At 39.3% G+C, this 27874-nt stretch overlaps 1 protein-coding gene across 1 annotated transcript in view; it reads right to left on the reverse strand.

The window, feature by feature from the left end:
- The window catches only part of FAF2 (Fas associated factor family member 2), a 77373-nt gene extending 50257 nt beyond the window's left edge, over nt 1-27116 (reverse strand). Inside the window, exon 1 of the mRNA XM_047090837.1 lies at nt 27048-27116. Within this exon, the coding sequence (XP_046946793.1) occupies nt 27048-27110 (63 nt within the window). The 5' untranslated portion in view covers nt 27111-27116. The remainder of the gene's footprint in view (nt 1-27047) is intronic.
- Nucleotides 27117-27874: the final 758 nt, after the last annotated feature.

Below are 27874 nucleotides of genomic sequence, written 5' to 3' on the forward strand. Positions count from 1 at the left end.
ACACAGATTTCAGTTGGGTTTCTTTACACTACAATAAGCAATCTAAAAAAGAAATTAAGAAATAATTATATTTACAATAATATTAAAAAGAATAAAATATTAGAAATTTACTTAACCAAGGAGGTGAGAGACTTGTACAATGAAAACTATACAATGCTGGTGAAAGAAATTTAAAAAGATTTACATAAATGAACAGACATTAAGTTCATGGATTGGAAGACAATAGTGTTCAAATGTCAATACAGGGGTGCCTGGGTGGCTCAGTTGGTTAAGCATCCGACTCTTGATTTTGGCTCAGGTCATGATCTCACAGTCGTTGAGATCAAGCCCCAAGTTGGGCTCCACAATGACTGTGAAGCCTGCCTAAGATTCTCTCCCGCTCTCCTGACCCTCCCCTGTGCACTTTCTCTCTCTCTAAAAAAGTCAACACTACTAAAGTGATCTACAGATTTAAAGAAATACCTACTAAAATTCCAATGACTTTCTTTTTTGGTGGCAGAAATAGAAAAACCAATCCTAAAATTTACATGGAATCTCAAGGGACCCCAAAGAGCCAAAAGTCTTGGGAAAAAAAAAAAAAAAAAAGGAACAAAATTAGAGGATTCTCATCTCCTGATTTCAAAAGCTACAATAATCAAAACAGTGTGGTACTGGCACAGAGACAGACATATAGAGAGCCCAGAATTAAAACCTTACATGTGTGGCCAAATAATTTTTTAACAGTGATTTTATTTATTTATTTATTCATTGTAAATGTTTATTTTTGAGAAGGGGAGAAAGAGAGAGGGAGAGCTTAAGTGGGGAGGGGTAGAAAGAGGAGGGGGACAGAGGATCCAAAGCAGGCTCAGCTCTGACAGCAGGGAGCCCAATGCAGGGCTCAATCTCATGAGCCGTGAAATCATGATCCAAGCCAAAGTTGGGATGCTCAACCAACTGAGCCACCCAGGCGTCCCAATAAAGATTTTATTTTTAAGTAATCTCTATACCCAATGTGGGGCTCAAATTCACAATCCCAAGATCAAGAGGATCAAGAGTTGCATCCTCTACCCATTGAGCCAGTCAGGCACTCTTGGTCAGATGATTTCTGACATGGGTGCCAAGACCATTCAGTGAGGAAAGAACAGTCTTTTCAACAAATGGTACTGGAATACTGGATATCTGCATGCAAAAGAATGAAGCTGTACCCTTAACTCCGAAGATGAAGATGTATTTATATCTGTCTCCAGTTCCTGACACACAGCTCCTAAAACTCTTCTAAGTTCCGAAATGATAAGAGTACTAGCAACATCTTCCATTCTAATGTTTGGTCTTTGACCCTGGTTCCTGGCAGAGATGCTAAATCCCATGGAATTTCCTGGATGACAGCAGCATCTTTTGTTCTAACAAGGTGATCTCAGTGGGCTCCTGGATTGGTGCTGCTCACCACACAGACCAAGCCATGATTAGAAGCTTGAAATTTTCAACCCCACTCCCCATTCTCCAAGATAAGAGAGTGAAGCTGGAAATGGAATGAACAATTCATCATGCCTACATGATGAGCCTCCATTAAAACCTCAACAGAATGAGGTTCAGAGAGCTTCTGAGTTGGTGAACACATTAACACATTGGGAAGGCAATATATCCCAACTCTACAGACACAGAGCTCCTCAACTTAGGACCCTTCCAGACCTTGCCCTATGTATCTCTTCATCTGGCTAATCTTCTGTATCCTTTATTATATCCTTTGTAAGAAACCAGTAAACGAAAGTGTTTCCTGGAGTTCTGAGTACCATTCTAACAAATTATTAAACCCAAAGAGGAGATCATGGGAACCCCAATTATAGCTGGTCAGTATAGGTGACAGTCTGGGAGACTTGTGATTGGCATCTTAAAAGGGGCAGTCTTGTGGGACTGAGTCATTAACTTGTAGGATCTGATGCTAATTCCAGGTAGATAGTGTCAGAATTGAATTGAACTGAATCTAGAATTGCTTGATATCTGGAAACTCCATACATCTGATGTTAGAAGTGTGGTAAGTGTGGTAACAGTGTGAGAATTAAGAAGAAACACAGGAGTGTGTTTTCCTCTCTCATTTACCCAACACCAAATACAAAAATTAACTCAAAATGGATCCAAGACTTAAAATGAAATTCTTATAGAAAACAGGATGAAGGCTTCCCAACACTGGATTTGAAAATGATTTCTTGGATATGATACCAAAGACACAGGCTACAAAAGATAGACAAACTGGACTTCATAAAAAAGTTAAAAATTTGTGCATCAAAAGATATTACTGATAGAGGCAACACACACAATGGGTAGAAATATTTGCAAATCATGTATTTAATAAGGGATGATATCCAGAATAAACAGAGAATTCTTAAAACTCAACAACAAAAAAACAACCTGATTCAAAAATGGGCAAAAACTTGAACAGACATTTCTCAAAAAAGATATGCAAGTGACCAATAAACACACAAAAAAAACATCAACATCAAAATGCAAATCAAAACTATGAGCTTCACACCTAACTTCACACCTAACAGGATGGGTGCTATTAAAAAAACCAGAGGGGCACCTGGGTGGCTCAGCAGGTAAAGCATCCAACTTCAGCTCAGGTCATGATGTCACAGTTGAGTTTAAGCCCCACGTCAGGCGCTGTGCTCATAGGCCAGAGCCTGCTATGGACCCTCTGTTTGCCCCTCTCTCTCTCTCAAAAATAAATAAATATTAAAAAAAAAAACAAAAACAGAAAATAACAAGTGCTGGTGAGGATAGAAATTAGAACCCTTGTGCACTGTTAGTGGTAATGTAAAATGGTAAAAACCACTGTGGAAAACAGCATGTGTTCCTCAAAAAATTTAAGTTATCATATGATACAGCAATTCCATTTCTGTTATTCCAAAATAACAGAAAGCATAGTCTCGAAGAGATACTTGTACACTCATGTTCACAGCAACATTATTCAGAGTAACTAAAAGGTGGAAATAATCCAAGCGTCCATTGACAGATGAGTGGATAAGCAAAATGTGGCATATACATTCAATGTAATATTATTAAGCCTTCCAAAGGAAGGAAATCCTGCAATATCCTACATCATGGATGAACTCTGAATACACTACACTAAGGGAAACAGACAGTCACAAAAAGACAAATACTATATGGTTCTACTTATATGAAGTATCTGGAGTAGTCAAACTCATACAGACAGAACCGCGGTTGCCCGAAGCTACAGGAAGGGGAAAAAAAGGGGAGTTACTGTTTAATGGATACAGCAGTCCCCTCTTATTTGTGGTTTTCAGTTACCGGTAGTCAACTGCCATCTGGAAGCAAATGATCTTCCTTTTGATGTGTCATCAGAAGGTTAACAGTAGTCTAATGAAACATCACAATGCCTACATCATTCACCTCACTTCATCTCATCACATACACACTTTATCATCTCACATCATTGTAAGAGTACAGTATAGTAAGATATTTTGAAAGAGATCACATTCACAAAACTTTTATTATAACATAGTTATAACTGTTCTACTTTATTTTATTAATCTCTTATGTTCCTAATTTATAAATTAAATTTTACTACAGGTATGTATATACAGGAAAAAAAATAGTATATATATTTGGTGCTACCTGCAGTTTCAGGTATCCATTGGGGTCTTGGAATGTATTCCTCATGAATAAGAGGATATACAGTAGTTTATATAGTTACTGTATAGTTTCAGTTTTACAAGATAAAAAGATTTATGGAAAAGGATACTGGTGATGGATATGCAATACTATATTATATATTATAAATTTGTCATATATTATAAATTTATTTAAGATGGTAAATTTTATGTGTATTTTGCCACGATAAAAATGGGGGATAAAAAGACATTTGTAAAGTGTTGTGAGATGAGCTTGAACTTGTTTAAAAGGTTCTGAAGTACTGTCATCAGATTACTTTATTTTCTGGAAAAAAATAAATTACTTTTCAATAAATTCTTATTCTATGATGTATTCTTTAACACAATTCCACTTAAAAGCAAACAAAAAACAATTTGGCCTTATTCAACCTTTCCGAAAGTGCATGCATTACTCAGAAGCAAGCAGAAAAGTTGGTTAGGGAGATGTGAGGGTATTATTTTTCTCTTCACATGAAACATTACAAGGCATCAAACTTGACCAATCCTCCAAAAGTCATCTGAGAGTCTGGCCTTCCCTGTTTCCTCCCCATGCTCTGGTCGACAAAATCTGCCGCAAATGTTTTTTGCAAAATCTATGCAAATGTTTAAAAATAGCTTGAAATCACATTTCTAGAACTTGCCATGCATAAAATGTGTGTGTATGTACACATAATCCAATGTCAAGTCACAAAATGTTAATTTATCACTTCAATTTCAAAACATAGAATGTTCTAAGATTTAGATACAACTCTTAAGCACCTATGAGCCAAGCACTATAATATGTGCTTTGTACTGATTATTACAACCTTGTACAGTTAGAAATATTAGAGTCACGCTGCAGATAATGGAAACTAAGGCCCAGGATTAACTGTCATACAGATCTCAAATGGCCAACCTCCTAATATGGAGCTCTTTCCCCTATACCATGCTGCATAGATGAGAATGTGGATAACTGGATTTTTTGTTTTCCCATTTCTCCTAAAAACTGGATGCTTAATGCTGTTGGGAAATACTTTAACAAAGAGAAAAAAAACAAACATCAAGAACTACAACAGGGGCACTTGCATGACTCAGTCAGTTGAGCATCCAACTCAGTTTCAGCTCACATCATGATTCAGCTCATGGTTCATAGGTTCAAGCCCTGAAATGGGCTCTGCGCTGATAGTTTGGGGCCTGCTTGCGATTCTCTCTCCCTGTCTCTCTGCACCCCCTCCTCAAAATAAACTTAAAAAAAAAAAAAGAGCTACAACAAAAACCCTCTGGTTAAGAGAGATTTCTGGTGAATCACTCAATTCATTCAACAAATATTAATTCAGCATCTATCATGCATCAAGTACATCAAAGAAATCACAGTCCCAATCCCCAATAACTTTGTGGAGTAAAAAGACACATACATAACTGTATAATTATGACAATGACCATACACGAGTGGTAAACAAATCCTGAAGTCTTTCAGGGGTCTCAGGGAAGATACAAAGTTCTGAGCTGAAAATTAGCAGAAGAAAGTATTTGAGGACAAGGGGGGATTATATATAGAGGCACAGAAGCATGAGAAAGAATGTTACATTAAGGGAACTAGAAAGTCCAGAAAGTATTAATGGAATAGAAAGGGAAGGGATATGGGGCACCTGGCTGGCTCAGTTCATACACAAGCAACTAGAGCATACAACTCTTGATCTCGGGGTTGTGGGTTCAAGCCCCACTTTGGGTGTAGAGATTACTTAAAAATAAAATCTTTAAAAAAAGAGGGAGTAAGGTAGAATTATGGGATTGGACACTGAAGTACGGTTCAGATCATGAGATGCAAAGATTTCATGCAGTTCTAATCAATGCAAAGCAAATAAATTTTAAGAGAGTGACATGAAATGTTTGTTAGAAAGATTATTCTGGGGAGTGCCTGGGTGGCTCAGTTGGTTAAGCGACCCACTTCGGTTCAGGTCATGATCTCGTGGTTTGTGAGTTCAAGCCCCCCCCCCCCCCCCCGTTGGGCTCTGTGCTGACAGCTCAGAGCCTGGAGCCTGCTTCGGGTACTATGTCTCCCTTTCTCTCTGCCCCTCGCCTACTCGAGCTCTGTTTCTCTGTCTCTCTCAAAAATACATAAAGATTAAAAAAAAAAAAAAAAAAAAGAAGGAGGGGGGGGACGCCTGGGTAGCTCAGTTGGTTGGGTGTCCGACTTCGGCTCAGGTCATGATCTCATGGTCAGAGCCCGGCGTCGGGCTCTGTGCTATCAGTTCGAAGCCTGGAGCCTTCTTCGGATTCTGTGTCTCCCTCTCTCTCTGCCCCTCCCCCACTCACGCTCTGTCTCTCTCTCTCTATCAAATAAATGAATAAACATTAAAAAAATTAAAAAAAAAAAGAAAAGAAAGATTATTCTGGAAAAACTAGGGAAGCTGAAATTGAAGAGAGAGACTTGAAATTAAGGCCACCAGTATAACGTTACTGAAATAGTCCAAAAGAAAAACAAAGTGTTAAACTAGGGGAGAGGCAAGGCAGATAGAGTAGAGGGTTAAGAGGAGTGGATATTTTGTTGGGCTTTTTTTTTAGTACTTCATTCCTTTTATTTATTTATTTTTCTGAAGCATAGCTGACACACAATGTTACGTTAGTTTGTATGTAACATAGTGATTCAGTAAGTCTATACATTATCCTATGCTCACAAGTGTAGCTACCATCCATCACCATACAACTATACAACATACACTATACAACACTGTTACAAATCTAATGACTATATTCCCTATGCTGTACCTTTCATCCTCATATTTCTTTAACTCCAAAAGGAACTTACAAACACTAAAATACTTTAAAAAATTCTCCAGATATTTAGCATAAAGAGATTTTTCTCTTCAAAATATATCCCAAGACAGAAAATTTTTGAAATTTCTTTGGTGGGAAAAACCAAAGCCAACAAGCACCTCAGTGATTACAATAATTTCTGCTATTTATCACTTCTCACACACACTGTGGTTTAAAAACACACATACACAACTGGAAGCAGTTAACAACACACCTTCAATTTTATTACTTTACTATATTTCGCTGTTCATTTTAAGCAAAAATATTAGAGAAATGACAAGAGCTCCTGAATATGCAAAATGACTCTCAAATGGCCAAAAGAATATTGACAACATTAATCTTTATCAATATCCACCTCAAAGATTTGCTTCCAAAAGAATATCTGCAGTATAGGTAATCCTCCATTCAGAGTAATATGATTTTATACTACTCTGCCAATAACACTAATATTCCTCAAATCACTTAGAGGAGTGCACAAACACTGATGCCCAGCCCATTCTGAAGAAATAACCCCAAACTTGAACACTTGAACCAACCTGTTCACAAATACCTGCGCTTGTCACATAAAGATGTACTTAAAAAAAAAAAAAAAAAGAGCCAGGAAGCACTAAAGCAGTTTGTCAAAAAGCTTCTAAGAAGATTTAACTGTGTTCTTGTACAGGAAGATTCAACATAAAGATGTCAATCACACCCCCCCATATTCATTTATGAACTTAATAAAATTTGAGTTTTGAAAAGTTGATTATAAGGTTCTTTAGGAAAAGCAAATAAGCAAGAAAATCTGGGAAAACCCTGAAAAAGAACAATGAGGGACACTAGCCCTCCAGATTAAAATATATTATAAGCCTCTGTATTATGAGTAGTACTGGCACACGTAAGACCAATGGAAAAAAGAAAATCCAGAAACAACACACCCAACTACATATAAAAATTTAGTACCGATAAAGGCAGCATCTCAAACAGTAAGGAAAAATAGTTAAAAAAAATTTTTTTTAACATTTATTTATTTTTGAGAGACACAGAGAGAAAGAACACAAGCAGGGGAGAGGCAGAGAGAGAGGGAGACACAGAATCCGAAGCAGGCTCCAGGCTCCAAGCTGTAAGCACAGAGCCTGATGTGGGGCTTGAACTCACAAACCAAGAGATCATGACCTGAGCCGAAGTCGGACGCTTAACCGACTGAGCCACCCAGGCGATGCAAGGAAAAATAGTTTTTTAAAAAAACAGACATTATTGGGGCACCTAGGTGGCTCAGTTGGTTGAGTGTCTGATGCTTGATTTCAGTTTAGGTCATGATCTCACGGTTCATGGGAATGAGCCCTGCACTGGGCTCCACGCTAAGTGTGGAGTCTGCCTACAAATCTCTCACCCTCTGCCCTTACCCCCCCCCCCAAAATTAAACCAACAAATGAACAAAAATAAACATGTTTCAGGGGTGCCTGGGTGGCTCAGTTGGTTCAGCATCCCACTCTCGATTTTGGCTCAGGTCATGAACTCACAGTTCATGGGACTGAACCCTGCGGCAGGCTCCACACTGACAGCGTGGGGCCTGCTTGGGATTCTTTCTCTCCTTCTCTCTCTGCCTCTTTCTTGCTCCATGTGCACACCCTCTCCTCAAAATAAATGAATAACTTTAAAAAAAAAAAAAGGACATTATTTCTTAGAACAGTTCCAGGTTTACAGAAATATTGAAAGTACAGCCCTTCCCCTCAAAAAACCTTCTGTATGGCAATAAAACACCATATGCAAAGGAAAGACCTAGGAATAATATTTACAAGTTATTTCATGGACAAAGGTTAACATTCCTAATATGTAGTTTTTAAAAATAGAGAAGGGGCAGGGACACCTAGGTGGCTCAGTTAAGTGTCTGACTCCGGCTCAGGTCATGCTCTGGCTCGTGGGTTCGAGCCCCGTGATGGGTTCTGTGCTGACCACTGACTCAGAGCCTGGAGCCTGCTTCAAATTCTGTGTTTCCTTCTCTCTCTGCCTCTCTCCCACTTGCACTCTGTCTCACTCTGTCTCTCAAAAAAAAATAAATGTAAAAAAAAAAATTTTTTTTATAAAAAAAATAGAGATGGGCGCCTGGGTGGCTTAGTTGGTTAAGCGGCTGACTTTGGCTCAGATTATGATCTCACAGTTTGTGAGTTTGAGCCCTACACTGGACTCTGTACTGACAGTACAGAGCCTGGAGCCTGCTTCGGATTCTGTGTCTCCCTCTCTCTCTGCCCCTCCCCCGATCATGTTCTGTCTCTCTCTCTCAAAAGTAAACACATCATAAATACATCAATAGAAATAAATAGAGAATAAAAAGAACAACAAACTAACAGAAAATTAAATTAAAAGTATACTGAGTTTGCCTCATACACTGTTAGTAGGAGCACAAAATGGTCCAATCTTCATGGAGGAAAATCTGGCAATATCTAACAGTTACATATGCATATACATAAGCATTTAACCCTCTGACCCAGAAATCTTTCTAGGAATCTATCCCAGAGACACACTAGCAAAAAATAAAGTCATGAATAAGGCTACTTACTGCCCTACTATTTGTAACAGTAAAAGATGAGAAATAACCCAGATGTCCATCAACAAGGAGCTATCCATACAATAGAGCTAGCACACAGCTATGAATGAAAGAGAAAAAATTCCCTATAATGCTATGCAAGACTATCAGGAGGTATTAGATATAAAAATAAGATAGAAAAAAGGGTGTAATGTGTATTACTGTTTATCTTTTTTAAAAGGGGGAGCAATATATATATACATATACATATACATGTGTATACACACACACACACACACACACACAGTACATTAAACAATGGAAAGATAAAGTTTTTAAAAGATTTTAAGTTTATCCTTCCTCTCTCTCTGCTCCTCTCCTGCTCATGTTCTGTCTCTCTCCTTCTAAAAAAAAAAAAAAAAATTAAAAAAATTTTTTAAGTTTATCTGTAGCAGAAAGGAACAAAGTATAAGAAAGGAGTAGAAGTTCAATTTCTTTATAAAACAGATTCATAAATATATCTATGTTTACATTATATATTTATAATATATATTCATAACTATTTCCAAGACAATTTTTTTTTTTAAATTTTTTTTTCAACGTTTATTTATTTTTGGGACAGAGAGAGACAGAGCATGAACGGGGGAGGCACAGAGAGAGAGGGAGACACAGAATCGGAAGCAGGCTCCAGGCTCTGAGCCATCAGCCCAGAGCCCAACGCGGGGCTCGAACTCACGGACCGCGAGATCGTGACCTGGCTGAAGTCGGACGCCTAACCGACTGCGCCACCCAGGCGCCCCGACAATTTTTTTTTTTAAGCAGCAGCAAGGGTGCCTGGGTGGCTCAGTCAGTTAAGTGTCTGACTCTTCAAAACAAAACAAAAAACGTCCAACTTGATTTCAGCTTAGGTCACAATCTCAGTTTAAGTGCGAGCCCCACATCGGGCTCCACACGGTGTGGAGACTGCCTGGGATTCTCTCTCCCTCCCTCTCTCTCTGCCCCTCCCCTGGTCACGCTCACACTCTCTCAAAATAAATAAATAAACTTAAAAAACTTTTTTTAATTAAAAAAAAAAAATGAAAAGCAGCAGCAATCCCTAAACATTAGAAGCTAAAATCAAATAAATGTACCTAGTTGGTGGCATTACAATATAGATAAACTATCCCAAATGACTTTAAAACACTAAACTGACAATACATCCTGTAAAAACAGGGACTTAAATTATTTTACATAATCATATTGTTGTTGCTAGTATGAGTATTGCTATTTTGAGAAAGTTAAGTGCTGATTATGTCATAAAGCAAAGGAATAATCATGTTGTCTCATTAAGATGTTTCTGGCATGAAGAAAGAAGACAGAGAGGTAAGGTGTAGGGCTGAATTTGAATTGGTAGCCCTCAATCTGATCTGGAAATATCAAATTGTTTTATTATGAAATAAATAAATACAAATATATTTGTGTGTCTGTGTATATATGTATTCTTAGTTCTGTCAACTAAAAAGTTCTAGACCAACCCAATAGCAATAAGCAGTCATAACTCTAAGACCTATAGCATCTAAATATTATTTCTTTCCCACCCAAAATGAGCTTTTTTAGAGAACTGGCTAATTCTAGATCTAGGCATAAATTCTAAAACCTACTCAAGATGAGTTTGAAACATCTTATGTCAGAAAGCCAAACAACTATCAAAAATTACTGGGACCATGGCAATAAGACAAAATTACTTAGGAACAAAAATACGAGGCTCTTACAAACTCAAAAGGAAAATCTCTTCTGTGTCTCTGAAAAAATAAATTGTGTAAATACTAGGATTTAGAAAAAGTCATCAGGGGACGTCTGAGTGGCTCAGTCGGTTGAGTGTCCAACTCTTGATTTGGGCTCGGGTCAAGATCCCAGGGCAGGTGGGATAGAGCCCAGGCCATGATCCCAGGATGGGGGGGCTCAAGTGGGGAGCCTGCTTGGGTTATATTCTTTCTCTCTCTTTCTGCCCCTCTCCCCTGATTGAATTCTCTCTTAAAAAGAAAAAAAGTCATCAGGAATCAAACTAAAGAAACTCACAATTGTCAAAGATGGCACAATCTGAGCCTCAATAAGCACAATGGCAATAACTTACAATACATTAAATATATTTAAATTCAAGAGTTCATACCAATACTCAATTTTTTAAAAACCTCACTGGTTACTTTTGGAGGATGCTAGGAAATCAACTCATTATTTAAAAACTACTAAATAACTGAAAGCATGAAATGCTTATACTGACTTTACTATACATATACTATATAACTCAGTGTAACTAAACAGATGAGGGAATCTTTATACAGGAATCCCTATTAATAAATAAAGAAGAAATGAGAGAATTAGAATGTCTTCATTTTGTATGTCAAAAGGCTAAGTAAAAGCTAATGAAATATATTAATATTAAGCTTGTGGAAAATGTGTTTAAGGATACTAACACTGGTCCCAACCTGTCTGTGGTTTGGGGTTGTTATCTGTCTTATAAAGCAAAGTAGAGGGTCTGTCTTCTGGGAATACAAAGTCATCTTCTCCTTTGAAAAAGCCTCCTACACAGTTGGCTTTGGCATCTTCTGGGAATAGGGAGGCAAACTAAGGCCTCATAAGTCTGGGTTTTCAGCCAAGGTAGAGAGAGAAGACAGTGCTCATAACCAGAAAGTCCAGAGCTGGATAGATGTAGTACCTCCAGGACTCATTGCCATTTACCCAGCCTGGGCTTTATGATAGTCATAGAAGGGGATTCATTAACAATAAAATAATAAGTTTCAAGAAAAGAAAAAGGATACTAACACTGTAAGCTAAATTTGAATTTTTTTAAGTTTATTCATTTATTCCGAGAGAAAAGAGAGAGAGAGAGCAGGTACATGTGATGGTGGGACAGAGAGAGGGAGAGAAAGAATCCCAAGCAGGCTCCTCGCTAACATTAAGGACTCAAGGCTCGAATCCAAGAACAGCAAGATCATGACCTGAGCCAAAACCAAGAGCTGGACGCTCAACCAACTGAGCCACCCAGGTGCCCCTAAATTTGAATTTTTAAGTGAAGAAATTCTACAAAGTTTTATTGTCAACACTTTTAATTCTCAAATCGCAGGTTTAATTCTGTACATTTGAATAATAAAAGACAAGTCTTCTGTATGTAAAATCTTTTCTATATCCTCTTTGAAAGGACTTTTACTCCTTCAAGTATATTTTGGGTTACTTGGCAAGTGTTTCTTATCTACTAACTTCCAAGTTTTAAAAGGGACAACAGTTTTGCAAATTCTCAAGTCCACCCTTTATTAAATACTCCCCAGAAAAATAAACAGAAATAGAAAAGAACATGTGAAAAATTGAACATTCTCCAGGATTGGGTGGAAGCCTGCCCCTTTTATGTCCTGGGATAGGACAGAACATGATCAGAGCCCATTTGGGCTGGGAGAGGTTTGGCCAGTTAGAAAGGAGCTCTCCCTCCTCTGAGTGCTGAGGGTGTGCTGGCCACTGTAAGACTGAAGTCACTGGCTGGCATTGACCCTGAGCCTTGGGACTACTTTCCCAGCTTCTGGAGGTGATGTGTGGCACTGAGGGGCCTGGGTCCACACAGTACCTATGCATCAGGCATTTTACATGCATTGTCTCATTTAATCCTTTTAAGAACTCAAAATACCCTTTCATGATAAGAACTTAAACTAGGAACAGAAGGGAGCTTCCTCACACTAATAAAGTACATGTGAAAAAAACTCACAGCTAAAATGATAATGTGAAAGACAATGCTTTCCCCTTAAGATAAAGAACAAGAAGATAAGAATGTCTGCTCTAGGGGCATCTGGGTGGCTCAGTCGGTTGGGTGTCTGACTCAGTTTCGGCTCAGGTCATGATCTCACAGTTGGTGGGTTCAAGCCCCACATCAGGCTCTGTGCTGATGGTGCAGAGCCTGCTTGGGATTCTTTCTCTCTGGCTCTCTCTGCCCCTCCCACACACTCTCTCGCTTAAACTAAACTAAAAAAAAAAAAAAAAATAATAATAATAATAATAATAATAAAGAATGTCTGCTCTTGTCACATATTCAACATTTTACAGGGAAATTAAGCAAGAAAAAAAAGGGAGGGCATCCAGACTGTAAAGAAAGAAGTAAACCTTTTTTCACAGATAATATGATCTTGTATATAAGAAATCCCAAGAAATCTACAAAAAAAATAATAGAATAATGAGTTCAATAAGGTTGCAGGATACAAGATCAACATATAAAAATCAATTCTACTTCTATACACTAGCAATGAACAATCTAAAAATAAAACAGTTCCTTTCACAGAACCATCAAAAACAGTAAAATATTTAGGAATAAATTTAACAAAAAAAAGTGCAAGACTTGTAACAAAAAACTATAAAACATCACTGAGAAAGACTAAAGAAAAAAAAAAAAAGACTCCCCATGGTCATGGATTAGAAGACTTAAGGGGCACCTGGGTGGCTCAGTCGGTTAAGCCTCCGACTTCAAGTCAGGTCATGATCTCATGGCTGGTGAGACAGAGCCCCATGAGCTCTGTGTTGACAACTCAAGAGTCTGGAGCTTGTTTCAGATTCTGCCTCCATCTCTCTCTGCCCCTCCCCCATTCACGCTCTCTCTCAAATACAAATAAAAACATTTTTTTAAAGCCTTAATTTTTTTTAAGATGGCAATAATCTCCATATTTATCTACAGACTAAACAGCAATCCCTATCAAAATTCAGCTGCCTTTTTTTTTTTTTTTGCAGAAATTGACAAGGTGATTCTAACAATTTGGAAATTAAAGAGACCCAGAATAGCCAAAATAAATCTGAAAAAGAACAAAGTTGGAGGACTCACATTTCCTAATTTCGTACTTACAACTACAACAGTCAAGACAGTGTGGTACTAGCATAAGAATACAGATCAAAGGAATAGAAATGAAAGTCCAGAAATAAATCTGTAATTATGGCTGACTGATTTTTCAACAGGGGTTCCAAGGTCATTCAACAGGAAAAGAACAGTCTTTTAAATAAATGGTGCCAGAAAAACTGAACACCCACATGCAACAGAATGAAACAGAACCCTTACCTCACATCTGTTAACTAAAAACAGATCAGACCTTATATATGTAAAACAACAAAAGATACACATAGGACACCAAATGGACAAGCAACAAAAGGTAAAACAAATAAATCAGGTTCCATCAAAATTTAAAACTTCAATAAACACCATCAAGAAAGTGAAGACAACCCACAGAATGGAGAGTATTTTTGCCAATGATATATCTGATAAAAGACTTGTATGAGAATATATAAAGAACTCTTACAACCCAAAAGCCATGTAACCCAATTTAAAAAACGGGCAAAGAATCTGAATAGATATTTCTCCAAGATGACTGACATATGACCAATAAGCACATGAAAAATGCTCATCATGTTAGTCATTAGGGAAATGCAAACCAAAATAACGAGATACTACTTCATACTTACCAAGATGGCTACAAAGATGGATGATTAACAAATGTTAGTGAGGGGGCGATTGGGTGGCTCTTTCTATTGAGCATCCGACTTCAGCTCATGCCATGATCTCACGGCTCATGAGTTTGAGCCCCACATTGGGCTCTGTGCTGACAGCTTAGCTCTGTGCTGACAGCTCGGAGCCTGGAGCCTGCCTCAGATTCTGTGTCTCCCTCTCTCTCTGCCCCTAACCCACTCGCGTTCTGTCTCTCTCTCAAAAATGAATAAACATTAAAAAAAAATTTTTTTAGGGGCGCCTGGGTGGCTCAGTCGGTTAAGCGGCCGACTTCGGCTCGGGTCACGATCTCGCACTCTGAGTTCGAGCCCCGCATCGGGCTCTGTGCTGACAGCTCAGAGCCTGGAGCCTGTTTCGGATTCTGTGTCTCCCTCTCTCTCTCTGACCCTCCCCCGTTCATGCTCTGTCTCTCCCTGTCTCAAAAATAAATAAACGTTAAAAAAAAAAAAAATTAAAAAAAAAATTTTTTTTTAATAAAAAAAGAAAAAAGAGAAAACAAATGCTAGTGAGGATGTGGAGAAACTGGAACCCTCACACAATACTGGTGAGGAAAATGGTGTAGCTGCTTAGGAAAAACTGTTTGGCAATTTCTCAAAAAGTTAAACAGAGTTACCATGTGACCCAGATATTCTACTATTAGGAGAAATGAAAACATGTCCACACAAATATTTGTATATATTCACAGCAGCATTAGCAGTAATAGCTAAAATGTAGAAGCAAGCCAAATGCCCATTGAATGCATAAACAAATGTAGTTTATTCACACAATGGACTATTATTCAGCCATAAAAAGGAATGAAGTACCAATACAGGCCACAACATTGATGAACCTTGTGACTGCTAATGGGCACAGGTTTCTTTTGGGAATGATAAAAATGTTGTAAATAGTGGTAATGGTTGCACAACTCTGTAAATATACTAATTGTGTATTTTAAAAGGGTTAATTTATGGTATGTGAATTATAGCTCAATAAAACTGTTATAAAACAAAAAGATCCCAAAAGACCAAACTAGAAAACTATTAGTAATGATCATAAAACATTAAGAAATTAGATAAAAGATCCAAAATCTTAAGATAAATGTACAGAATTCAATAGCATTTCTATTAGTAACCATTTAGAAATAAAGAAATGTTCTATTCATAAGGGACCAAAACTATAAAATACCTAGGAATAAATTTAATAAGGAACATATAAAATTTATTTTATTTTTTTAAATATGAAATTTATTGTCAAATTGGTTTCCATACAACACCCAGTGCTCATCCCAACAGGTGCCCTCCTCAATACCCATCACCCACCCTCCCCTCCCTCCTACCCCCCATCAACCCTCAGTTTGTTCTCAGTGTTTAAGGGTCTCTTATGTTTTGGCTCCCTCCCTCTCTAACCTTGTTTTTTTTTTTTTCCCTTCCCATCCCCCATGGTCTTCTGTTAAGTTTCTCAGAATCCACCTAACAGTGAAAACATATGGTATCTGTCTTTCTCTGTATGACTTACTTCACTTAGTATAATACTCTCCAGTTCCATCCACGTTGCTACAAAAGGCCATATTTCATTCTTTCTCATTGCTACGTAGTATTCCATTGTGTATATAAACCACAATTTCTTTATCCATTCATCAGTTGATGGACATTTAGGCTCTTTCCATAATTTGGCTATTGTTGAAAGTGCTGCTACAAACATTGGGGTACAAGTGCCCCTAGGCATCAGCACTCCTGTATCCCTTGGGTAAATTCCTAGCAGTGCTATTGCTGGGTCACAGAGTAGATCTATTTTTAATTTTTTGAGGAACCTCCACACTGTTTTCCAGAGCGGCTGCACCAATTTGCATTCCCACCAACAGTGCAAGAGGGTTCCCGTTTCTCCACATCCTCTCCAGCATCTATAGTCTCCTGATTTGTTCATAAGGAACATATAAAATTTAGATAAAGAAAGTTACAAAAAATATTTTATTTTTAAGTTTACTTATTTATTTGGGGGGAAGGGGGTGGAGAATCCCAAGCAGGTTCTGCACTATCAGCACAGAGCCCAATGCGTGGCTTGATCTCACAAACGGTGAGATCATGACCTGAGCCGAGATCAAGAGCCAGACACTTAACCAACTGAGCCACCCAGGCACCCCACAAAAAATATTTTAAAGGATATGTGATACATCTGAATAAAGAGATGTACATGTTCCTGAATGTCAACCAGTCCCAAATTAATATACATATATTATGCACTTCCAATAATCCCACAACTGCACAAAACGATTTTTAATTATTTTTGTATATATCATCTATAATCATATAAATTTTTGTATGTAAAATCATTTTTGTATACAAAAAAGCTTGCAAACACCACCAATAATTTTTTAAAAAATAGGGAAGGAGTCCTATCTTTCAGATATTAAAACTTAATATAAAGCCTATTGTTATTAATTCAGTAGTGGTACCAGCAGACAGGTTGGTGAAACAGAATACAGTATGATAAAAAGGACTGGGGGAAGGGATGGATTATTCAGCTAACCTATAATCTCTTCTAGAAGAAAGTGAGCAATTTAACAAATGAAAGTGAAAAGATAACAAAATCAGAGATAAAGGATAGATATCATGAAAAATATTTGCTATACATATACATGACCAATATCCCTTTTTATATAAAGAACTACAAATCAATAATAAAATGTCAAATAATCCAACAGCAAATGAACAAAGGATAGACAATTTACACAATAACTGTAAATAGCCATTAGAAGCTTAATCAGGAGTTTATGGAACAATGGAATTCAATAGTAAAATAAGCACTTTTATTCTGCAACCAACTTGGCCAGAAAGCAAACTCCCCACACCTGGAGACACCTGCTAGCTCTTAAAAAAATAGAGGCTAGGGGCGCCTGGGTGGCGCAGCTGGTTAAGCGTCCGACTTCAGCCAGGTCACGATCTCGCGGCCCGGGAGTTCGAGCCCCTCGTCAGGCTCTGGGCTGATGGCTCAGAGCCTGGAGCCTGTTTCCGATTCTGTGTCTCCCTCTCTCTCTGCCCCTCCCCCGTTCATGCTCTGTCTCTCTCTGTCCCAAAAATAAATAAACGTTGAAAAAAAAAAAAAATAGAGGCTCATAAGTCAGTTCTTGTCTCCAATGTTCCTTATTCTTTCTTATTAGAAATAGGTTAAAACAAGTGTTTGCATTAGCTATTCAAACTTGACTGAAAAACAAAACCAAAAATTACAAACACCACCACCACTACAAATGCAAATTAAAACGAGAAGCTTAAAAATTTTAACTGAATCCACAAAACTTCAAAAAGATACTATCCAGTGCTGGCAGTGGTGTGGGGAAACAGGTCCTCTCACATCCTCTTGGTCAGAGAGTTAACTGCCAAAACTCCCTAGAAAATAATCTACCGATAGCTATTAAAATGTACAAAGTATGTTTTGACCAAGTAACACATTTTTAGGATTCTGTTCTACAGAAATAAAAGCCCTACTATATCAGCAACATCCCCTACATCCATAACTACATCTCTGACCACTTCCTTCACCTTCATGTTCTCACTGAAACTTGGCTTTTCTCTGAAGATACTTCTTCCTCTGAAGCCTTCTCTCTCCCATTTTCTCTCTCATATCTGTAGGCATGGAAGTGAGATGCCTACATTTACTCATTCCCACTTTTGGAGATTCTTCTCTTTCTCCTTAAAAAGTCCACTTTTGGGGTGCCTGGGTGGCTCAGTTGGTTAAGTGACCAACTCTTTATTTCAGCTCAGGTCATGATCTCATGCTTTGGGAGTTCCAGCCTCATGTCAGGCTCTGTGCTGACAGCATGGAACCTGCCTGGGATTCAGTCTCCCTCTCTCTCAGCCCCTCCCTCACTCACTCTCTCTCTCTCTCAATAAATAACTTTTTAAAAGTCCACTTTTATGTAGAAGAGGTTAAGAGAATTATCATGAGTGATGATGTCCTGAATTAGAATCATAGTTTTGACTTCCTTTGCTGTGTTTGCTTTCTTAAAACTACCACATAGCAATTGTTATTGGCCCTATTCATTTACCTATAGTTGAAAACAAATCAACACTTAGGGCTGGAGAGGCAGTGCCAGGTGGTAGGAAAGAAGAGAAAGAATCCAGAATTCTAGATTCAAATCTAAGCTTGTCACTACTAACCTTAGGTAAATTACCTACAGATCTTAGTTTACTCACCAATACCAGAACCTACGCCATTTATTTTTTGAAAGGAATCAATGACACAATGAATCTAGAGCACTCTGGATAGAGTATGGTAGACCCCAGAACAACATGGATGGTGGGGGACCAAGCTCTATGCAGTTGAAAATTGAGACCTTTGGACTCCCCTAAAGTTAACTACTAACAGCCTACTGTTGAAAAGAAACCTTATTGATAGCACAGCTGATTAACACATATTTTGTAGGTTTATATGCATTATATACTATATTCTTACAATAAAGTAAGCTAGGGGAAAGCAAATGTTATTAAGAAAATGATAGAAAATACATTTACAATACTGTACTGTATTTATTAAAAATAATCCACTTATAAGTTCAAATCCATGTTGTTCAAGAGTCAATTGTAAATGCTCAATAGATGTTTAAGTGACATTACTAACAAAAACACCTTCAAATCTCAAATTTTCTTATGTATTCTTGCTCTACAGATAATCTAAACAGTTTCAGGGCTTTAAATATTATCTACATGTAGATGATTTCCAAATTTGTATTGCTAGATCATTCTCTTGCACTAAGTACTAATATATCCAGTTAGACATCTTCACTTAGATGTCTAATACAAACCTCAAACTTTACATAACCAAAACTGAGGTACTGAACTCGCCCCACACCCAAATGTGCTCCTCCCATAGCCTTCCTTATCCCAGTTAATGACTCTTCCATTTCTAGTTACTTAGGTCAAAAATCTGAGATATCTTTAATTTCTCCCTCTCTCACTTAATATACAATCCCTTAGAAAATCATCCATTTTACCTTCAAAATATATTCCGAATCCAATTACTCCTCATGACTTCCTACTTCATCCTGGTCCAAGCAGTTATGCATCACTGCAAAAATCTCCTAATTGGTCTCCTTACTCCTCCCTTCTTTTTAAAAAAAAATTTTTAATGTTTTTATTTATTTTTGAAGGAGAGAGAGACAGAGCATAAGTGGGGGAGAAACAGAGAGAGAGGGAGACACGGAATCCGAAGCAGGCTCCTGGCTCTGAATTGTCAGCACAGAGCCTGATGCAGGGCTCAAACCCACGAACTGTGAGATCATGACCTGAGCCGAAGTCGGACGCCTAACCGACTGAGCCACCCAGGCACCCCATTACTCCTCCCTTCTCTTCCTTCAGGCTAACCTCAAGAAAACAGCTAGGGTAACCCTAATAAATCATAAATCCTGTCGTCACTACCTCTCATGCCTCACAAATCCTCTCATGTCTACCCAACTTGCTTCAGAGTTAAAGCCAAAATCCTTACAGTAGCCTCAAGGCCATCTGTGAACTAGCCCTGCCTTCAACTCTCTGACCCTAACTCCTACAATTTTCTTTCTTCTTCTTTTTTTTTTTAAATTTTTTTTTTTCAACGTTTATTTTTGGGACAGAGAGAGACACAGCATGAACGGGGGAGGGGCAGAGAGAGAGGGAGACACAGAATCAGAAACAGGCTCCAGGCTCCGAGCCATCAACCCAGAGCCTGACGCGGGGCTCGAACTCACGGACCGCGAGATCGTGACCTGGCTGAAGTCGGACGCTTAACCGACTGCGCCACCCAGGCGCCCCTCTTCTTCTTTTTTATTTTTTTAGAGAGATAGCACACAAGTGGGGAGAGGGCTAGAGGGGAAGGGAGGGAAGGAAAGAGGGGAAGAGAGAGAGAGAATACCCTAAACAGACCCCATGCTCAGCACAGTGTCTGATGCCACGAGCCTGGGATCACGACCTGAGCTGAAATCGACAGCCAGACGTTCAACTGAGCCACCTAGGCACCCCTCTCCTACTACTTTTTTCTTCCTTCTCTCAGCCACACTAGCCTCCTGGCCATTCCTGGACAAGGTCTCTTGAGGCCATGCCTTAGGACTCTTGTATGCCCTATTCCCTCTATCTGGAATCCAAATCCACATTTGTTTAGTACTTCTTCCAGATTTTCACACAATTAACACACTCCCAGTGAGGTCATCCCTTGATAATCCCTTTTTTTTAAATTTTTTTTAATGTTTATTTATTATTGAGAGACAGAGAGGCACAGAGTGTGAGCAGGGGAGGGGACAAAGAGAGGGAGAGACACAGAATCCAAAGCAGGCTCCAGGCTCTGAGCTGTAAGCACAGAACCTGACGCGGGGTTCGAACTCACAAACTGTGAGATCATGACCTGAGCCGAAGTCGGTTGCCTAACCAACTGAACCACCCAGGTGCCCCGATAATCCTATTTAAAATTAAAACCCGGGGCACCTGGGTGGTTCATTTGGTTAAGCATCAGACTCTTGATACAGGCTCAGGAGTGATCTAAAGGTTGAAATCGTGCTGTGCTGAGTGTGGAGTCTGCCTATTCTCTCCCTCTTCCTCTGCCCTCCCCCTCTCAAAATTAATAAACTTAAAAAAAATTAAATTAAATGCCCTCCTCAAAATTCCCTATTTATTTCCCTCCACAGCATTTATAGCCACCTAACATACTATATATTTTATTTACTTTAACTCTTCTGTCTCCTCAACTAGAATGTGAGCTCCACAAGGGTAGGAATTATATTTAATTGTTGTATCCTGTGCCTAAATATTTAATCTAATTATATTTAACTGTTGTATACGTGCCTAGAACTATACTAATAAAAGTTGATTGAGAGTTTTATATACAAGGATATTCACTGTAGCATTAGTTGTATGAAACCAACCTGATTGTCCCCCAATGTTTTAAAACCCACAAAGTATAGGGGCACCTGGGTGGCTCAGTCGGTTGGGCGTCCGAATTCACCTCAGGTCATGATCTCACAGTCCGTGAGTTCGAGCCCCGCATCGGGCTCTGTGCTGACAGCTCAGAGCCTGGAGCCTGCTTCAGATTCTGTGTCTCCCCCTCTCTCTGCCCCTCCCCTGCTCATGCTCTGTCTCAAAAATAAAGACGTTAAAAAAAATTTTTTTTTAAACCCACAAAGTATTAACCTTAATAATGTTTAACATTCAAGTGCTTAATATTTGCTTTAGATATATTAACATTTAATTACTGAAATAACCCCTATGAGGTAATACAGTAAGGGCATAGACAAGGAAACTAAGGCAGAAAGGTTAAGTAATTTGCCCAAGATCACAAAGCTAATACCTGGAGAAGCAGGATTCAAATTCAGATTGTCTTACTTCACAGCCAGTCTTCATGACAACCTACTATGCTGTGCTGACTTTCAAAATTATAATACGATCCTACCTCTATTAAGACAAAGACAGCAGACTCTCTTAACCAACGAGAATAGGTCACTTAAGGGTGGCTCAGTCAGTTAAGCGTCCAATTCGGCTCAGGTCATGATCTCATGGTTCGTGGGTTTGAGCCCCACATCCGGCTCTGTGCTGACAGCTCAGAGCCTGGAACCTGCTTCAGATTCTGTGTCTCCCTCTCTCTCTGCCCCTCCCCTGCTCATGTTGTCTCTCTCAAAAATAAACGTTTAAAAACAAAAAAGGGAAATGGGTCCACTGGCATTCTTTGGAGTCTTTCTAGCATAAATCATATCCATAGACACGGATTTAATTTCTTGGAGTGCAAGAACTCCAAACACTTGCCAAGCAGAAAGGGCACAATACTGAATCTCAGTGATTTTTCCCAGAGTTATCTTTATACCTGTTTTGCTCTCACCTAACTGAACAGCTGTTTTTCAGCAACTTGACCCTATAGACCTTCCCCAAAGCATTTAATTGTCAGATAAAGTTTTCAGATAAAAACTCTTGCACTGATATTTTATTGGTTTCTGTATCATATTTTTATGACAAATATAACCAGCACACAATGGTATGGAAGCAAACACAACTGTTAAGAGTACAACTCAACTGATGAAAGCAGAAATACTTGGGACATATTACAGAGAACATATTAGGAAATGGAAGCCATCTGTTCCAACTAAACAGTCAAGGGTAAGTTAGCGTATACATTAAGCATGTATATCTGTATATGGAGAAGAAAAAAGTATACAAAGACACACAACAAACTGGGAATGAGGAGGGGGAATAAGATGAGATTTAATTACCCTTTTAAACAATTTTACATTGCTAACTTGCAAAAAGTATGCACTATTTGGGAGATTTTTTTAAAGTAAAAAACAAAAATCAATGTGAATTGGGGAACAGTATCCCTATTTTATAGATGAGGAAAGATTTAAAAAAGTAGGAACATGTCCTACGTCACAGAACTCATTAGAAGCTAAACTGAACAGCTAGTTCAGGTTTGCCCAAGTTTCCAAGCTCATGGCTTTCCTACAATACCTAATTCCCTGGCAAAAAGTTCAAACAGCTCCCTCTAAGATTTTTTAAAAATACATGAACAAAGAGCATCATATTACTCTTTTTCCTTTAGGTAATAAAGAGTCAGATGAAGCCAACAAGAGATTTTCAAAATGAATTATAAGCTTGATTCTACAGCCCAGAGTTCAGGCTTAACTTTCTATAATTTAAAAGAACAAAGATCAACCCTAATATTCATTTAAAAGGACAGAAATTTCTTATTCCTGTACAAAAGCAGAAAAGGATAATTTCTTCTTCCACTGGCCATGCATATAGCTCCTTTAATCCCTTCTCTCTGTCCAGGTCATCTTTCTCCAGGTGTTCAAACAGCAACCTAGAAGCAGTAAACCAAGGCACTAGAGGAGTCTGTTATATTTGGAAATTTAGGGAAGTGGATTTCAATACCAGTAACCTTACCCATACCTGCATTAACTCTTACTTAAAAAAAAAAAAAAATTAATGTTTATTTTATTTTTGAGAGAGAGAGACACACACACACACACACACACACACACACACACACACACACACACACACACACACACACACACACACACACAGAGCATGAGCAGAATCTGAAGCAGTCTCCAGGCTGTCAGCACAGAGCCCGACGCTGGGCTCGAACTCACAAACCACGAGATCATGACCTGAGCCGAAGCGCTTAACCGAACAAGCCACGCAGGTGCCCCTGCATTAACTCTTCTTAAAACCTATTCTCTTCCATTTGGAACAGCTTGAAACAAATGTGTGCTTTATTCATAGTCAATTGGCTCCAAAATAAACAGGAGAAAAGGATAACTAGAAAAATCTAAGAAAACATCAAACAGACTGAGAAGCATGATAAATACACCCTAGGGAGTTCAGTCAAAACACATGTCACAAAAAAAGTGAAATAGAGGAAACCTAAGATTTCTAAAATATTTTACTTCTGCTAATTTCAATATATCAAATGAAACAACATACTGAGAACTAGTTTCAGCAGTACCACCCTTTTCTGTCCTAACTCCTATGGATATTCCAAGCACACGCTCCATACTGTTAGTGAAGCAAACCTGAAACCTAGTATTATCCCTTTCTCTAGTTGAAAAAACCTGTGATGGCTCCCTATGTATACAGATTAAAATTTAATTCTGCACAGCTTTGAAAGGCCTCCAAAATCTGGCTCTAATTCACCTTTCCAATCTTATTTTTCACTTCCAGATTTCTAAATCCATCACAGCAACACTCCACACTATTCCATCTTCATGCATTGCTCAAGCCATTTCCTCAGCTTTGAGCATCTTTCTGCCTACCACCTGTTGAAATTCTATTCCTCCTTCAAAATCAGCAAAGTACAGTGGAAAGAGCCCAGCCTTGAAGTCCAGACCCAGACCAATTAGATTTCTAATTCCATCTCCACTATTTAATAGCTTAATGAACTTAAGCAAATACTTCAATAGATGTGTTTCCTCACCGAGGAGCAGCCATATCATCTATGGCACTTTACAAGAATTAAGCACAATAGTTATAAACTATCTCGCACCATGCCTAAGGCATAATAAATACAAAAAATGCTTAACTACTAAGTCATCCTCCTCTCTTCTCTCCCTCCCACCTCCATCAATGTTCCTAACCTTCCCCTAATTCCCACAGCACTTTGTTTATACCATATTGCACTATGAGCACTAATATACTGCAGGATACTCATTGTTCATGAATGTGTATATATATGTATATGTGAGTGTGTATATGTGTATATATACACACACACACACAGCTCCTCCAATAGGTTATACAAAAGGTGGTAACGGGTATGGATTTCTAAATTTCCATTTACAAAACGAATGGGGGTTAATTCCTTACAGAGTTATTAAGAGATTTTAAAAAGTTAAGGTATGTTAAATACCTAGTATAATGCTTGGCACCTAGTTAAGTTTCAAAGAATGTTTAATGGCAATTGAATGATGAACCTGATCCAGGAACTGTTTAAGGAACACATAAATGCAAAATGCATTTGCCTTAGTAAATCCAATTTCATAAAGCAATCTTTTTTTTTTTTTTAAGTAAGTTCTACACCCAACATGGGGCTTGAACTCATGACCCTGAGATCAGGAATTGCAGGTTCTACTGACTGGGCCAGTCAGGGACCCCTCATAAAGCAATTTTAATATAGCTTTAATCTACTACTCACCTCTTACTGATTTAAATGTCCAGTGAAGACAAAATGGAGGTACCTATGTACTTTACCTCAGAAATACTACCACATATTCATGTCTTGCCACTATGAGACTAAGTACATCATGACATATAACTCAAATCACCTCATAACACTTAATCCGGGAGCTTACCCCTAAAGCGTTGTAAGGGATAAGTTACATGGTTACCTTCCTACCCTCTACTAGGAAGAGGAAGCTGGTTGTCTGATGTTTATTCATTCTAATTTATATTGTCCTCAATTTCTTTACTCAAATCTCCAATCAAATGTCAACTATTTGGGTTTTTTTTAATTTTTTTTTTTAACGTTTATTTATTTTTGAGACAGAGACAGACAGAGCATGAACAGGGGAGGAGCAGAGAGAGAGGGAGACACAGAATCTGAAACAGGCTCCAGGCTCTGAGCTGTCAGCACAGAGCTGGACGCGGGGCTAGAACTCACAGACCGTGAGATCATGACCTGAGCCGAAGTCGGACGCTTAACCGACCAAGCCACCCAGGCGCCCCAAATGTCAACTATTTCTACAATAGTTTTCCATTATACACTTCCAACCCACTGCTCAATTTAAAGAAAACCCACTTCAAAATTAATTATAGTGAAATCTAATCAAAGAAATTACAAAAAAGTAGTAACTTTTTTTTTTTTAAAGACTTAATATCACAGCATTTGCATTCCACTCTCGGCTGTACACAGGTGGTACAGCACACAAGAGATCAGAAACGGTTTTGGAAAGAGGGATCTGGCTTTAAATCTGACACCACCACTTACTGGCTGTGTAACCGAAGTGTTACTTCTTAAACCCCATGGCTCATCTGTGATACAGGGATTGTTAACAGCATGAATCTCACAGGGTTGTTGTCTTAAATGAGATCATGCATGCTATGCATGTGTTTAGCACAGTACTTACAACATCATGAGTACTCAATAAATGGTATTTGAACTAGCTGTGCATAAGCACTAAGGTTCTTGGTAAATATTGCTGAATTAATGAATGTTTAACCCATTTTCTATTCGGGAATAAGTGTACCACTAACTTTAATTCTATCCTAAGTTAAATAATGATTAATAGGAGCAATACCATTTAGCAACATTTCAGCTTACAAAGCCCTTCATATATCCATAAACTCATTTGATCTCCACAACATCCGTAGGGGGTAGACATTTTTAAGAGAAGTATTTTAGAAACAAGGAAACTGATATCCATTATAATGGTAATAAAGAGACAAGGTTACCCACCCTGGTGGGTACCCACCCAGATTCTCCAGGTCAGAGACAAGTGCTTGGTGCCAAAAGTTCTTAACACGACAACCACTAAAAGGAGGCAGATTTCTGCAAATTACCACCCACCTCAAGCACAGTCAATAACCGGAGTCCAGGAATAAGCCCAGGGTAATAAACCAAGTCAGAAGCCACTGATGACACTTACAATGTTGCATTGTTTCCTTACGTGGTGTCCTCCCACACCTTTAGGGCACGGGGGCCAGGTCTGCCCCCTCCCCCACCAGAGCGCCCAGTACAGGACCAGGCACCCAAGAGGCCATCAATAAATATTTGCAGAAATAGCATGGGATGCTGGTAGGTTTTCCAGAGACCCGAAACGAGGCCAACTCCTTGGTGGGGATTAAGCATCTCGGTAGGTCTAGAGTCGATGGGCGGAGAAGGTCCGACGGGTAGCCGGACTGGGAAAGATAGTTGAGGACAGGTGCCGCTAAGGGAAACCAGGGAAGCTGACCCGCTGAAGGGAGAGGAGAGGGCCGCAGCCCTGGCTGGAAGGCCGGGGACCGACAGAGGTTCGGGGCCGGGAGCAGCAGGGCAGTTGGCGTCTGGGGGGAGGGGGCCGCCGCTGGTCTGAGAAGAATCTCGGGCCCAATCTGAGGTTTCTGGGCTCCTCTAGGGGCCCATTCCCCAGCCCGTGGCGGCATGTGCTGCACCGAGTACTCGCTGCTACCTGAAACTGCAGCAGCTTCTCTGTCTGCTCCTGGGTTAGATCCCGCTCCTCAGGCGCCGCCATTTTGCCGCCGCCTCTACGCTTCTGACCCGTCCGCACCGTCACCCGCCGGAAGTGACCTCAGTAGCAACCACGTCCGCTCTGAACGGGCCGCCGGCGCGCAACTGCGCCTGCGCCTACTGGCGCAGCGTGAGGGTACCCGTGGTGACAGTTCCTGCCGTCAGAGGGCGCCACTCTCGGGCCAATACCGAACGCTTCCGGAAATTGCCGAGGGACTGTCGGTACCAGTCGCCCTTACGATTTAGGCGGCGAACAGACCTGCCAAACGGAGACCCAAAGACTTCTGAATAGATCGCAAAGAGCCGAGAGGTACCGAGTGCTCCTCGAGAAGCTGCGGAAATTCCCGAACGCCAGTTGGCCGATTTCGCCTGCTTGTTAACCATCTTCCCATAGTCTCCAATATTCCTGAATATTTTTTTAGGAGATTGTGCCGTTCGGAAATATCGGCTGTTTGATGTCTGATTGCTTCCTTTACATTTCCAAAAGCTCCTGAACATCTCTCGGGAGATTCCAAAAGTCTCTGGAATAGAGTGGTTGGGTATTTTCTGAAGCCGACTTGAGCTGGAAGTTGGGAAAAGCCTCAGCCACGTGAAAATCGTGGCTTCAAATTCGCTTCCTAGGATTGTTTGGATTTGGCTACCTGGGTCTTTGTTAATGGCGCTATCGCCAACCAGATGGCGACTCTGCTACCTGTCTCAGGCCCACTGGCCTGTCTTCCCTGTGATGAACAGAGGGAAGATCCTGGACTGGGATCGGGATAATTGAGC

The sequence above is a fragment of the Lynx rufus genome, unplaced genomic scaffold (genome assembly GCF_022079265.1).
Source record: "Lynx rufus isolate CCGP_SWC_20201006 ecotype Redwood Valley unplaced genomic scaffold, mLynRuf1.p SCAF_1, whole genome shotgun sequence".
Taxonomy (NCBI): domain Eukaryota; kingdom Metazoa; phylum Chordata; class Mammalia; order Carnivora; family Felidae; genus Lynx; species Lynx rufus.